The 14305-nt window shown below is 53.6% G+C and overlaps 5 protein-coding genes across 5 annotated transcripts; 4 read left to right on the forward strand and 1 right to left on the reverse strand.

Annotated features, from left to right (window-relative positions):
- Nucleotides 1-3102: 3102 nt before the first annotated feature.
- PG998_003341 (uncharacterized protein) lies at nt 3103-6285 on the forward strand (the record flags this gene model as incomplete). The annotated part of the gene is made up of 3 exons (XM_066870159.1): nt 3103-3380; nt 3597-4211; nt 4374-6285. The coding sequence occupies 3 exons, from the start codon at nt 3103-3105 to the stop codon at nt 6283-6285; spliced, it is 2805 nt and encodes a 934-aa protein (XP_066733909.1).
- Nucleotides 6286-7010: 725 nt separating this feature from the next.
- PG998_003342 (uncharacterized protein) lies at nt 7011-8453 on the forward strand (the record flags this gene model as incomplete). Its single annotated transcript, XM_066870160.1, has 2 exons — nt 7011-7300; nt 7379-8453. The coding sequence occupies 2 exons, from the start codon at nt 7011-7013 to the stop codon at nt 8451-8453; spliced, it is 1365 nt and encodes a 454-aa protein (XP_066733910.1).
- A 506-nt stretch (nt 8454-8959) lies between these two features.
- Nucleotides 8960-9607, forward strand: PG998_003343 (uncharacterized protein; the record flags this gene model as incomplete). Its single annotated transcript, XM_066870161.1, has 1 exon — nt 8960-9607. One exon carries the CDS (start codon nt 8960-8962, stop codon nt 9605-9607), a length of 648 nt encoding a protein of 215 aa, XP_066733911.1.
- A 1375-nt stretch (nt 9608-10982) lies between these two features.
- Nucleotides 10983-11775, forward strand: PG998_003344 (uncharacterized protein; the record flags this gene model as incomplete). Its single annotated transcript, XM_066870162.1, has 2 exons — nt 10983-11372; nt 11533-11775. 2 exons carry the CDS (start codon nt 10983-10985, stop codon nt 11773-11775), a joined length of 633 nt encoding a protein of 210 aa, XP_066733912.1.
- Nucleotides 11776-12354: 579 nt separating this feature from the next.
- Nucleotides 12355-13352, reverse strand: PG998_003345 (uncharacterized protein; the record flags this gene model as incomplete). The annotated part of the gene is made up of 2 exons (XM_066870163.1): nt 12355-12838; nt 12904-13352. The coding sequence occupies 2 exons, from the start codon at nt 13350-13352 to the stop codon at nt 12355-12357; spliced, it is 933 nt and encodes a 310-aa protein (XP_066733913.1).
- Between the last annotated feature and the right edge of the window lie 953 nt (nt 13353-14305).

Raw genomic sequence — 14305 nt, forward strand, 5'->3', positions numbered from 1 at the left:
CATCGAGAACAACGATGCTCTGTGTCCACCGTCATTCCACCGTCCGCCATGATCACACGCCTGAAGCAGCATGCAAGTCGCCCGTCAGCTTGCTGCTGCTTGGGTGGGGCAGGGAGCGTAGGGGGTGCGGAATCCCATCCAGTTTAGTCCTGTACGTCCAGCATCTAACCCGAGGGAACATCATCCATTCATTCATGGATGCTTGGCCAGTGTCAGGTCTCAACGAAAGTATCCTCCCCTCCCACTCCTAAGCGAGTATGCACTCTTACTGTATCACTACGCAACCATTGAGCAGCCGGAACTCAATGCGCCGCAAGGCCAGGGGACGACTTGCACCTGGCTTGGGCTCCCGTCTGCCGTCTTCCAACGCCAACAGCTTGATGGGGGCATTTGCTAGCATCCAACACCCTTGCTAGGCTTCCTGCTGCCAGACTGCTAGACTGGGCTCTGCTCTGCTGCGATTCGCTCGTCGTAGTTAACCGTGGAGGTGCTAGTTCCTGATCGTCTCCCCGCAGTCAACCATTCTCCAAAGAAGGTTTAAGATTCAACCCCACGGAATGGACAAAGAGGTGTGCACGAATCCTCGCGTCCTTTTTTCTTCTTCTTTTGCAACTTGAGCTATTAATATACCCAATGGAACACACAAGGTCCAAACCAGAAACTATGCTGCATTCTCTCTACTGCGCAGCTGCCAGAGGCTTTTCGCAATGCATTGGAGTGGAACTGGGGCATCTATACTTCGCATGTACAAGGAAATTATAAATCAACCTAGGGGGCGGATATGGGAGGTTTTGTGTGGCAGCAAAACGCGCGACTAGTGTCGGTCTAGTACTTTGACGAGAGACGATCTGCTCAGGGTAGGTAGGTACTTGACCTAGGTAATCAACGCAACGCCTGGCAACGAGGGCGACGAGGCCAGTTAACTGTCTAGTAGCCAGTAAGCCGTCCACTGTCCAGCAGCTATGCACCACGCCCAAGATGATCCTTCCGGGCGCTAGAAACAGCCACAGTCGAACATCGTCTGCTGTGGAAGTGGTCAACCGGAGAGGTAGCAGGTAGCCAGTTGCCCAGCTTCGATATATCTTACCAAATACATACAGCACATCCACACACTTACAAACATGCAGACCTGTATTTGGTCAATGGGATGTCGGTCCTAAAATCAAAGCCCCCGTTCTCAATGCTGTATGTACTGCACATGCGTCCAAGCCCGCCTCTGACCTCCCACCCACCTCTTCTTTCCTTGCCGCACCCCCTACCCCCTACCATCTACCCCCTACGTCCTTCCTAGCCAAACTTCTAAACCCTGGACCCCAACCCATCCCCCATCGGCTCGTCTGTCGTGTGGAGGGCAGGAGGGGGCTCCGCCAAATTTGACCGTGGTTGCCCGCGCCATAATACTTAAGATCCCAAACTCCCCCACGTCCGTCTGGCCCGCCATCCCCAGATTCAGTCCCCGTATCTTAATACTTCCAGACCCAGCCAAATAAAAAAAACACCCATCCGCGCGCAAAAAGGGCATTTGCCGACCGGCTACTGCAAACAACAACAACAATCCCATCCGGGAACCTACATACGCGCAATAATACTACTCGGACCGTCGCCCACCTCCACGCCTTGATGTGCAGTCGTCTTGCTTGGAACGTTTTACACACAGCACAGCACAGCCAAATCATCACTAGCTTCGAATCATCAACAGCAACCTACTACTTCCTTAGCTTGGGCTGTGTTTTGGTTGTGTACCCGAAAGGCTCTCTATTGCGCGAGTAGATAGATCTGCTACTTTCTTAGATCCAACTATCGCTGGGGTCGGCCCTGCTATATTTAACCTGTCGCGGCGAGGTACGTACGAGCGTTTCTACTCTACTCATTACGGACACACGGGTTGCAACATCGAGTGTGTACAGTATAGACTGAATCGCACGGTTATTCTACTTGTTTATCTGCGTTCTGAACAAGAAAAAAAGTTCCCGCTCCAGCCAGTGCTTACACCAACATTCCTTCATCCACACTCACACCCACATCCAAATCGAGTCCTCAAAAGCCGTGGCTTCTGGGACCCAAGTGTGCATCAATTGCCCAGCCTGGAGCCAGGCATATCCTCTGCAAAACCCTTGCGTACGACAGGCCCCCGTATTGCGTATCTTGTCATTTTGCATAATGGCCCGGCTCAACTTACCACTATCGATATCCATCCAATGCATGCCGTCCTTCCCTTCCCCCAAGGGCCAATGACCAAGGAGGAGTTGTAAGAAGCCGAGCATGGCTGTACTATCCCAGTGTCACGCTCTTTTCTTGAGTCTTCTCATGATATGCATCACACACGCCCCCGCTTGTTCGCATGTAATTACCTGTGCGATGTGTAGGCTGATGCCGATAATACCCATGGATCTCTTTTATACTCCTCCCAAGTCCACATTTCCATCTATTTGATGAACCACCTCATAGTCAAGGTCAGGCGTCACGACAACATCCATCTAACAAATCTTAATCCAGAAAATCCCCGATCGAAACCGTCCTGTTGTGGGCCACTTTGTCGTGGTTTTGCTCAGAATCTCCTCCACCCGGTGGTTTTCCCGTAAACTAACCGCCAACTCCCATCACCATCTTTGGGCGCGTTCTCTCTCTCTCTTTGCCGGCCATGCGTTCATGAGACCCGGCTTTGTGCTCGGGTGAGGCCGTTTCAAGGTTCGGTTATTCGACAACAATTGGCGCCTTGGGCGACTATAGCAGCTTAACCACCGTAAGCTCAGTCATTCTCTGCGGTGGCGGTTCACAACCAACAACCCCCTGGACTGCTGTGTAACCAAACGCTCGCCAGTGCTTCCGTAGCAACCCAAATATTGTGTTCCTCTGCACACAATAAACCTCCGATCCAAAGACCCCGATATCATCGTGGACCTGGTCGCGCTGCCGGTCAGTCGGCCGCTCTGTTTGCGCATATAACGGCTTGCGCCCTACGTACCAAATAGGTACTACCACTCCAGATCTCTCAGGATTAACAGCGGCTGTGTCCCCTACAATTGGATCATGACCACGGTACTCGCAGTACAGGCAGGCGACATTAAACCTTCCATAGCTATCTCGCAGCGTCCTTCGATCATGACGCAGGCGCAAAGATTATCACCGCCGAGGTGCGTCAAGAGGGAGGAAAAAGCAGACTTGGGCAGACTTCAGACACGCTCGCCCGAGCAAGACATGAAGAATACCATTGATGACCACGACCAAGATGCCGACGGAGATGCCGACACCAAGCATGAGAACTCATCCACAGATGGCGGACCTTCGAGGAAACGGCGGCGGAGCCGAAAAGGCCTGGACAAAAAATTCGAGTGCCCCCATGAAGGGTGCGGAAAGAGCTACTCGAGAGCCGAGCATCTGTAGGCGCCCCCAACATCATTGTCACAGAGAGAGTATTAACAAAGCTGAAGCTATCGCCACCAACTTAATCATACGCCCAAGATGATATACAGGTGCGACTTTCCGGACTGCAATCGCGAATTCGTCCGGTTGGATCTTTGCAATAGACATAGAGACCGACATACGGCGAAAGGGTCAGCTCTTAGCCGGAAAGACTCGTTGAATAAATTTTCTAGTCCGGCAGACAACAACAGACAGCCCTTCTCTTCACATCCAGATTCCCCCGAGTCCAATCGGCCAGGAACTGGCTACCAGCAAAATCGAAGTAACCATATGCCGTACCATCCCTCGCAAAGGGACGCGCAGTATACCCCAATCTCGGCCACGCCTCCAAATGCCTATCCTCACAATCCACCTCCCCAGGGGTTGGATGGCTACATGCAACAAGACGCCAGCTATGCGAACGGACAGCGACACAGCTACCACACATCACCTGGCCCAATACGGCCCACGGTGCAGACGAATGTAGGGCCTTATGGGGTTCTCTCGCCTGTTTCGACCCAACACGGTAGCTACTCTAGCCACCATGCCAACACTCCCCAGTCGTCGTCCGCCATGCCATACGTTAACCAACAAAACTTCCCGCCTTTTTCCCTACCCCCGTCTGATTTCGCGTCTGCATCCCCAGCAAACGGCTCTCGGGAAGCAGGCCAACCCTATGTACCGACCACATCAGGTGAATACAGCGACCATCCACCACACACTTCAGGGGAAATGGTGCTACTGGATCAGATGACGAATCAAACAACGATTCCAGTCTTTGGGAGTGACGGCGTATCGAACAAGTCTCCGTACATCTCAATGACTGAAGACTTCATATCCTATCTGTTCAACACTCAGACGATGGGGGCTGAAGGATCTCCTTCGATGAGCCCGGTGGTGTCTCAGGGGCAACATGGAAGGCAAGTTATGCTATACCCACACTCAATATCTTTATACTGACTGTCATGTAGTTACAGCAACTACCAAACACCATATGGCATGTCATACTATGGAAATGATGGTGGCCCACTTGGTTATTTCCCGCCATCACACCAGCCACAGCAAATCATGTCTGTAACCAACCTGCTCGACCAGAACTTGCCGGAATCGCTCTTGTCTGAAGAAAAGAGCCAAGAGATCTTCGATTTCATTAAAGATCGTTTCCATGAGAACCACCATGCTCCTGTTGAGCGGCAGAGAGACAACATACTCGAAGGCGACCGAAGCAATGAACGTCATATGCTAAGCCGCAAGATGATGCAGGCTTATATCGGCTCATACTGGCTCCATTTTAGTGACCAAATCCCCATCCTCCACAAGCCAAGCTTTTCTCCAGATAAAACAGATATCTTGTTATTGATCGCGGTCATGGCAATTGGTGCCTCTTGCCTAGACAGATCTCATAGCCAGAGTGTGACTAGAGCAGGGGCCGAACTCTCTAACTTCCTGGCGTGGCACCTCCGGTGGGAGATTTTCATGAACGCCAACTTCCGTCCTCCGGCCAAGCTATTTGTGTTTCAGACGCTCATCCTGCTTGAACTCTACGAGAAGATGTACTCAACAAGGGAACTGCATGAGAGAGCCCATATACATCATGCCACCACGATTACGCTGATGCGAAGGGGCAGATCGTTGATAGGCAAATCGGCACTAGACTCACCGCCAAACCCCCGAGACGACAAACAGGGACTTAACGGCTCGAGGCATTCTTCCACGTCTGGAATGGCACACACTCCCGATGAGTGGTGGAACCACTGGATCACGAACGAAGCAACAAGAAGAGCAGCCTTTGCTGCGTTTCTTATTGATTCGACGCACGCAACCATGTTCGGCCACTCAACTGTTATGGTAGCGCATGAGATGAGGCTTCCTTTGCCATGCGATGAACAGCTGTGGAGAGCCACAAGCGGCCTAGAAGTCAACCGCATTGAAGCGAACCTCATGTCCAATGGATTCAAGCCTCTCTCGTTCCTTGAGGGGCTGAAACGGACCCTGGGTGGACACGAGGTGCAGACCAACTCGTTTGGAAGGCAGATTCTCATGGCTGGTTTATTGAGTGTAAGCTGGCACATGAACCAACGCGATCTACAAGTCACGATACTAGGAGGAAACCTACCACAGGCTCTGGGCGGTCGTGATAAGTGGCGGTCGACACTCACCCGGGCTTTCGATTCTTGGAACACAGACTTTGATAAGTCCCTCCAGCGGAACGAAGCCCAGTCTGATCCGTATAGTTACGAAAAGCGAAACGAGGCCAATGTGGTGTTTGAAAGTCGGACTGTCATGCATCATCTGGCGCACATGGCTATGCATGTGGATGTCGTCGACTGCCAGATTTTCGCCCGGGCAAAGCGTCTCCTGGGTCGAACCATTGGCACCCAAGACTTGAACAGTGCCCAACGAAGGATGAAGGATAACTGGGCACCTTCGGCAAAAGCTCGCGATGCTACCTTCTATGCTATGAAGTTTCTGTGCTCGGTGCTTCTGGCCAACAATGCAGGTTCACCAGCCTCCACCGATCATGACCGAAACTATCTGCCTTACTCTGCGAGGGACGACGTTCTCCTGAACAGACCTTGGGTACTGTACTTCGCTAGTCTTGTAGTGTGGTGCTATGGCTACGCCCTGGAAGGGCCATGTACGGGCGCGCCGATGCCATCGTCACCACAGGAGAGATTGGACCAGATGAGGGAATACTTGCAACGGCTACGCTCAGTGTCGTCTCCCGAGGATCTCAAGCTGACCAAGGGCGTCAACAAAAACAGCGCCATGCTCATGATTTTGAAGGAGGCCTTTGAACTTACGCGTTGGGAGCTGCTGCACGAGGGTGCTACGTTACTGAACAACTGCATTCAGCTTAACAGCGGTCTAAGCGTCTCCTGAACACGGTTGATGGCATAGTAATTTGGAAAGGACCGGGGGAGTACTGGACGGAATCCCTGGGTGGCACATAAAATGGGACACGAAATGACGGATTGCTATTTGTGATTACTTATTACCATGGCGCGTTTCTTATCACGAGATCACTTCCTGCTATATACCCCTTCGACACACTTGTGTTGATACGGCGAGGTGTGGATGCTGTCAATATTTACACGATATATGAAGCCTTTTTTATGAACAAGAGCGTCACTAAAACCGAGATCTGGGGAGGATGACGCTATCTCCGCAAAGTCCGCAATAGTGACGCGCCTCTTTTTGGTTTTATGGGGCTCGGATCCGATAAGTTCAGTCGGCCTAACTCAGAGGCCCGGTCCGAGTTGAAGCAGTGGTACTGTCAGTATTGGCAAGTCGCACTCGCTTAGGTGTTAGGACCATCGATTTGTCTGTCTGTCTTACAGTCGACCTTGGTTGGACCGCTAATAATAACCTGGGCTGCCTGTCTTCTGTCTCGCTGTCTGTCTGTTTGTCTGTTTGTCTGTCAGCGAAGTGCATGCGTGCGTGACAGAGCTGCCATCGTTGGAATTCTCATGCTTGTGGTACTCCGAAAGGGGCACAGTGAATGTCACACCACACCTGCATCTTTGGCCTTTTGGTTCCCTGTCTGACCAAATCTCGCCGGGAAATTGTTCAGGTTGTTATTATTGACACCCTCCATCTCTCTACCCATGCGTTTTCTACTTCGCTATCTCCCTCGCCCAGGCTTTCGAGCTCTTCCTAGAGATCCGAAAAATACCACCACTCAACGGGCATCTGTAGCCTTTGCTGCCGCTGCCGCCATTCCCATGGCTGCCTACTCAACTACAGTGACGAAGCCGTCGAGCCTGGCGCCCACTCCAGATGATGTCGAGGCCAAGGCGCACCACGTCAAAAACCGACGTGGTGAGACGACCAAGTTCACCAACCCGCACGCTTCATGTAACGAACCTGGTCCCATTCAAATGTTCCGATGGATGATGTGAGTCCCTTGCCTCTGAAATACCCTTGTTTGTCTTCTCTTGGCAATGCCGGCAGATGCTAACCGAGAAACACACAGCGAGCATCGGCTGGCGGGCGGCCGCATGTTGCCGGATACCGCCGGGATGCAGTTGAATGTCGTGGAACCCGAGTTCCTTGCATCGCGCACGGGCTCGCCGGACAAGCTGCGCGCCACCTGGCTGGGCCACGCCTGCTACTACGTCGAGTTCCCGTCGGGCCTCCGCGTGCTGTTCGACCCGGTCTTCGAGGACTGCTGCACGCCGTTCCAGTGGCTGCCGCCAAAGCGCTTCACGCCGCCGCCGTGTGACGTGGCCGCGCTGCCGCACATCGACGCCGTCGTCGTCTCCCACAGCCACTACGACCATCTGTCTTACCCGACCGTCAAGAGCATCCAGCAGAGTCACCCCGACGCGCACTTCTTCGTCGGGCTCGGCCTTGCCAAGTGGTTCCACCAGAGCGGCATCCCCAACGTGACTGAGATGGACTGGTGGGAGGATGTCGAGCTCACCTTGACCCCTAAGTCACCCGCCCCGTCCTCGCCGTCTGAAACCAACGGAGAGACCGGTAAGAGTGTGGCTGCGTCCTCGACTATACCGTCACAACAGCCCATCACAGCCCGCTTCTCCTGTCTGCCGTGCCAGCACCGCTCCGGCCGCGGCATCTTGGACCAGATGAGCACCCTCTGGTGCTCGTGGGCCGTGTCGTCTCCCGGCCCCACGCCCGAGACGACCAAGTCGGTTTGGTTCGGCGGCGACACGGGCTACCGGTCGGTGCCCAAGGTCCCCGCGGGCGCGGACGATTGGGGCTCCGAGTACAGCCACCTGCCCGTGTCGCCGCAGTTCGCGCAGATCGGGAAGCTGCGGGGGCCGTTCGACCTGGGCCTCATCCCCATCGGCGCCTACGCGCCCCGCCACATCTTCTCGCACATGCACTGCAACCCGTACGATGCGGTCGAGATCTTCAAGGATACCCAGTGCAGGCGGGCCATGGCGATCCACCATGGCACGTGGGCCCTCACCGCCGAGGACGTCAAGGAGCCGCCCCTGATGCTCAAGGAGGCGCTCAAGCGGAAGGGGATCGAGGAGGTGGGGGTCTTTGATACGTGCGATCCGGGCGAGACGCGGGAGTTTTGAGGAGGCAGTAGAGGAAGTAAGGGGGTGGTGTGTATGATTGCATGGGGGTTATACATTAGAGTAGAGTGGTTAGCGATCCATTATTTAATTCAATTTGAACCCCGTGAAGTATTAGTGCGAATAGTAACTTGCTCAAATCATTATGTTGGGTCACGATGCTGGTGTTATTATTGTCTTACACAGCTGGTTCGGGCTGGTCATCTCCATTAATCACCATCGCAATCTCATTAGTGACCTAATCCACTTGGCAAAAAATTAACGTGGTTGGATTTTTGCTTCTTTGTTTCTTTGGTAAGATCCTTAAAGGGCTCGCCGGGTTGACTCACACACCGGAGAAAGGTGGCTATGCCCAAGTCCAAGTTCACATATAAGTGCCTAGAACGCCATGTTAACAAATCTTTGTCATCTTATCATCCACACACACTCATTCATTCATTTTGAAGGGACTACTCGACTCCAATACACCAAAATTCACACTCGACACAGGCAATATGACGATAGACACCATGACAGCAGACGCCCTTGGAGGGAATGAGATTACATCTGTCTTCATAGTCTCTCTGGGCAACCCACCGCCTCACCACCAGAGCCGACATTCTGCTGGGCACATTCTGCTCAAGGCGCTGCAATCTCATCTCGAGTTCCCGGCATTTAAGAAATCAAAGCAGTTCGCCAACGGCCTGATCTCGGCGGGCCAAGCCGCGGATAATGTGGACATTACGCTGTGGCAGTGTCCCGGATCCATGAACGACTCGGGTGCCTCGGTGGCAAAGGCTTACCGGCAGTTCGCATCGTCGTCGTCACAGGGAATCTCGAATGACGAATGGCCGACGCTGGTCGTCCTCTACGACGAGATGGAGCTCACGCCCGGGCTGCTCAAGGTCAGCCCAGGCTCGTCAAGTGCCAAGGGACACAACGGGTTGAAGTCAGTCCATCAGAGCTTGAATTCGGCGGGGCTCATGGGCCGATTGACGTCGAAGAATGGCAAATTCTTGAAGGTTGGGTTTGGCATCGGGAGACCACACGGAGGGACGAGGAGAAAGGAAGATGTGGCGAATTTCGTGCTGGGACAGTTGCCCGAGAGCGAGTTGGAGCAGCTTCAAGGCTGCGCAGAGGAGCTGATGGATATGCTGGAGGAAGCGATCACGACTTGAGGAGTTGGTCAAACTTCTCGAGAACCACGTCGTGGAGTCATACTCCCCCATGACACTCTCAATACCAGAACAACACGCAACATCAATACTCGACCGACAGACAACAAGACGCCGCCGGATGTACGGCCCCGTTGAAAATCCCCATCCGGAAAGAGTCAAGATCATGCGTGCATGATCTAAACATAGAACATCTACCTGTTTGGTGACTCGGGAATCGACGCCCCTGATATCGACTGCCAGGACCACGCAAGATCCAAAAATAGGATTACGAACACGTTCCAGAACAGGCGGAGGAAATAAGCTTAAATTTGATTTTGATCTGTTGTGGAAGTCGACAGGACTGAAAATCTGTCTTGATGATACGACTTGGCCATCACGATGCACGAGCAATCTATCTTGGGATTCTGGATCACTGGGCTACAGGTCAAGAGACCTGGGCCAGCCTGTTCACATCGTGCGACTTTGGGTGGCTCTGGCCCAGCGACGGCGGGGGTGCCGGATAATGAAGGGTATATTTGACGGGATCCCGGAATGCGGAGGGAGATGCTGATTTGGATCCCATGCAGCGATAGCGCGGCCAACGCAGGAGACTCGGCCAGATGCGGGCGATGTAACCCTCAGGGTTCATCAGAGATTGGGAAGGGAGGACTATGTTGGACAGGACATTGGGCTTTTAGGGGTCTGGCCAATCAATAAAAGCCTGGGCTCTATACCATTCGCCTATCTTCGCCAGGGAAGCACCGTAGCTGAAGAGACTAGCTGTTCTTACTCGAGGACTCGCGTAAAAACAGTGCGATAGATAATTAATATGGGTAAATTGAAGATGGCCCCCTTGCCCAAACCATCGATGTCGTCCGTTTGGCGAACCCCGTACATTTGCAAACTGCGTACACCACATTGCTCAATCAACTCGGTGGCAAACGAGAAGACGCCGCCGCCAGACCCCTTCGGTTTTCTGATTGGGACGGTGACGTCTCTGGGCGGCGATATTCACACACCTTCAACAGGCTTGTCGGATTTCCTGCTGCGTTCCTCTTGTAAGGGTGTCCGCCGCTCGTACGGAAAGAAGGTGGTGTCATGAGTGGCTACTTGATAACATTCAGATAGAGGGGAGAATTTTCCTTGCTTGGATTCATGATGCTATGTCTATATAAAGTCAGTATCCTGCTCATGGCACTTTATTTAGACATAGTATCCAAACAAGATCAAGCGAATATCTTATACGTAACCCCTGAATTGACCCGTTCCGACTTTCAACAATACTATATTGCATCCTATCTGCCTCACTATACGCCGTTCTCATATACCCCATACTCCACATACACCCCTATTCCTGTAGTCAGCCCACACGGAAGAGTACTCCACGACACCAGCCATGCATACCAGCAGTCTTTTGCAATTCCTCCTTCCCGCCGCCGTGTCGGGAGCCGCCGTGAAGCTCGCGGCCCGGGACGGGCCCTCGTCCCTGCCGCACATCACGTCGGTGCAGTACAGCGGCGTCGGCTGCCCGTCGAGCGCGCCCGCCGTCGACAAGTCGGGCGGCTTCGACGACGCGTCCTTCCGGCTCAACGCCTTCTCCGTCTCCAACGCCGACGTCTACTCCTCGACCGCCAACTGCGAGGTCCACGTCCAGGCCAGCGGCGCCAGCGCCGGCTGGCAGGTCGGCGTCAGTGACGTCTACGTCCGCGGGCGCCTCGTCCTCGACCCGGGCGCGCAGATGGACTTCTACGTTACTACGTTCTGGAGCCAGAGTGCGGCAAATACCGTGAGTCTTTCCCCTTTCTTTTCGCTTTAAAACTAGTCTCTGCCTTTTTTATCCTGGACATCCTTTCTTTCTTTCCAACCCCCCCTTTTGACCTCTCTCCTTTTTGCGACCTGCACGTCTTTATGTCGGTTAGCTAACGCGGCTTGTTCCCCCATCCCAGGTCACCGTCCGCGGCAACCTCAAGAACACGGGTGGCTCTCGCTCAGACCAGATCGCTACGGCCCACGGCTCGATCCCGGGGGACCGCATCGCCTGGGGCCCCTGCACGGGGTCGTCGGGCGACATCGGCATTCTCAACGTCAACTTCCGGACCGCGCTGCAGGGCAGCGGGTACGGGTCCTTCGGGGGCAAGGGCAGTGACAGCGCTGTAGAGAGTTGGGACTACGTCTGGCGACGATGCTGAACAAGAAGTATCTCGCAAAGTCGAAGACGGAGAAGAAGAAAAAAGAGCAGTCGAGTCCAGAGTCACTTGTGGGAGAAGAATATCCAAATGTCTTGGAGACCTTCATGACAGATTTGACCAAATAGGAGTAGATTTCACATGATATGTAGCGAGAATACCCTGGTGAATATTTGGCCGAGCGCCTTGATCGTTTGCAAATTTTCCAGACATAATACACCTTGTGATTTTTTCTAGTGCAGTATCCTGATTTCGTGGTTACCGTGGTCGACAGTAGCATAATATACTTCTAATAGTCTGTTTTAACAAGCGGCTCGCGTCCGCTCACGGTCACGGTTGCGATTCGCTATAGCTAGTAGTCATGCATTTCGCCGATTAACGCCCTATGCTGCATCTGATTACTTTTGGACACCCCGATACACCACGAAGACCCCAATGGCCAAAAACAGCGCTGTGTGTGTGGCCTCTAATTTTTCGTATCGTCATCAGATCATCCAGATTCTGCAGGGCGATCCGGCGCTGCCGACCATCTCTTCCTCCCCACAATCAGAGTATTCTGCGATTGGTGTGCACGACAGCCTCTCACATAGTCTCAGGAACGTTGTCGTCGCTCTCGCTGACACTCTCGTCACCGCTGACCTCGGCGTTCTCGCGCTCCCTCTTCTCCATAAGAGCTTGGAGCTCGGCATCATCCGACTCGGTGACAGCCTTGGGCTCCATCTTGACGGTGAGCGAACCACCGGCCGCAGTGATGTTGGTGCGGATGTCGTTGATGGCCTCTTCTAACCGGGCAATACCGGCGTTCTTGTCCAGGCATGTGTTGGTAAGGACGTACAGGGGCGGCGACACCAGCTTGACCTTGACCAGGTTGTCCTCGGTGTTGCGGGCCTCGGCAGTGCGCAGGGCCGTCTTCACAGCGTCGATACCCTCGTATCCGAAACATGTGACCTCCACGTCGGCTCGCACCTTGGTGGGCTGGGGTGTCAGGCGCTTGCCAATGTACAACTTGAGCTCTTCGGCGACGGCGTCGCTGGTGAAGGTGATATCATTCCACACTTCGGGATTCCTATCGCGCGGGGTATTAGCATTGCGCAACAAGCAACGTAGTAGGGGGGGCAGATATCGACTTACGTGATGGACAGCTTGAAAGCGTCGATAGCGTGGCCGAACTTCTTGTTCAGAGGCCATGTGATGTTCTCGTAGAGGGTCTCGATCGGGACCTGTGTCTTCTCGGCGACGTGGCGCATAATGGAGTGGACCATCTTGGACTTGTTGTAGCGCTCCTCACACTTGACAATGTCCTCAGGCGACACACGACGCTTGGACAAATCGATATAACCCTTCTCCTTGTCCACACGCAGCACGACGACGACCTCGTTGCGACCGACTCGGATGAGCTTCTGGATACTGCGGATACGTCTGCGGGACAGCTCGGAGAGCAGGATCATGCCGTCAATGTTGTCGTATTCGAGGAGCTTGACGTAGGCACCCATGTCGGCGATCTGCTTGACGTTGACCATGACAAAGCTGTCAATCTCCGGGTACTTCTCCTCGTAGAAGCGACATTGTGTGAGCGACATCTTGTCGGATGTTTGGCGGGCGTTCGAATCAACGAGGCGGGTGTGTTGTTCTTTTGCTGTTGTCTCTCGTATCGAAATCGAGATCGGATCGAGGTAAGAATATGCGGAGGGGGGGAAAAGGGTGGCCTGGGGGGGAGTGGGAGCGGCAGCAGACGCGATAGACCAGACTCGGGGATAGCTACTGGGTTGGTTGATTTGCTGCAAGGCGTCGTGGTTAAAGTTGGCGAAAATTGATTTCGTACCAAAGTGAACTCAGCCCAGATGGTTTGGTGGGGTAGATGGTAGTTGGTGCGTGTGTGTCCAGCCCGAAACCTTCGAAATCGGCGGGCAGAAGTGGCAGCGGGGTTAAAATCCTCCCACTGCCCACTGGCTGTGACTCAAGCAATTACTACGCCACACTAGCAGATGACTTACATAAGATTTTGTGGCTATTCACATCACTTCTCGACGAACCGATCCGTGTACATATATACACGTACCTCAGAGGCTCTCCAGACAAAGGCAATTGATTCCTGAGGCCAAGCAGCCAAGTCTGAATAAAGAACAATTTGGTCACCAGGCAATGGTGGCGAGCCACGTTCCTCAGCCACACTAAGCTCTGATTTGCACCTCCGTTGTGTATACCTGATAAGAGATAAGGCATGTAGGGGCCCCCAACGACACCTCTCTCGCCTATCACCCAGGCCAGGCAGGCTTGAGAGACAACCCATTTCTTCATTTTCCCAATGATGCTAGCGACATACATCAGCTCCAGTGACCTGGACTTTCACATGACAGCACCAACCTCTTCCATTTACATACCCGTTTGGCCCCTTGGATACTGGTAGTGGGCCCATCAACGGAAAATTGCGGACCGAACGGACACCAACCCAAGCTTTGTCGTTGCCAAAGCTCGCAACCCGCCCTGAAGCTTCCTCAATTGCAAAGCTCCTGTGCCGAGCTTGCTCTCTTTC

Source organism: Apiospora kogelbergensis (genome assembly GCF_038363985.1).
Source record: "Apiospora kogelbergensis strain CBS 113332 chromosome Unknown utg000002l_segment0_segment0, whole genome shotgun sequence".
NCBI lineage: Eukaryota > Fungi > Ascomycota > Sordariomycetes > Amphisphaeriales > Apiosporaceae > Apiospora > Apiospora kogelbergensis.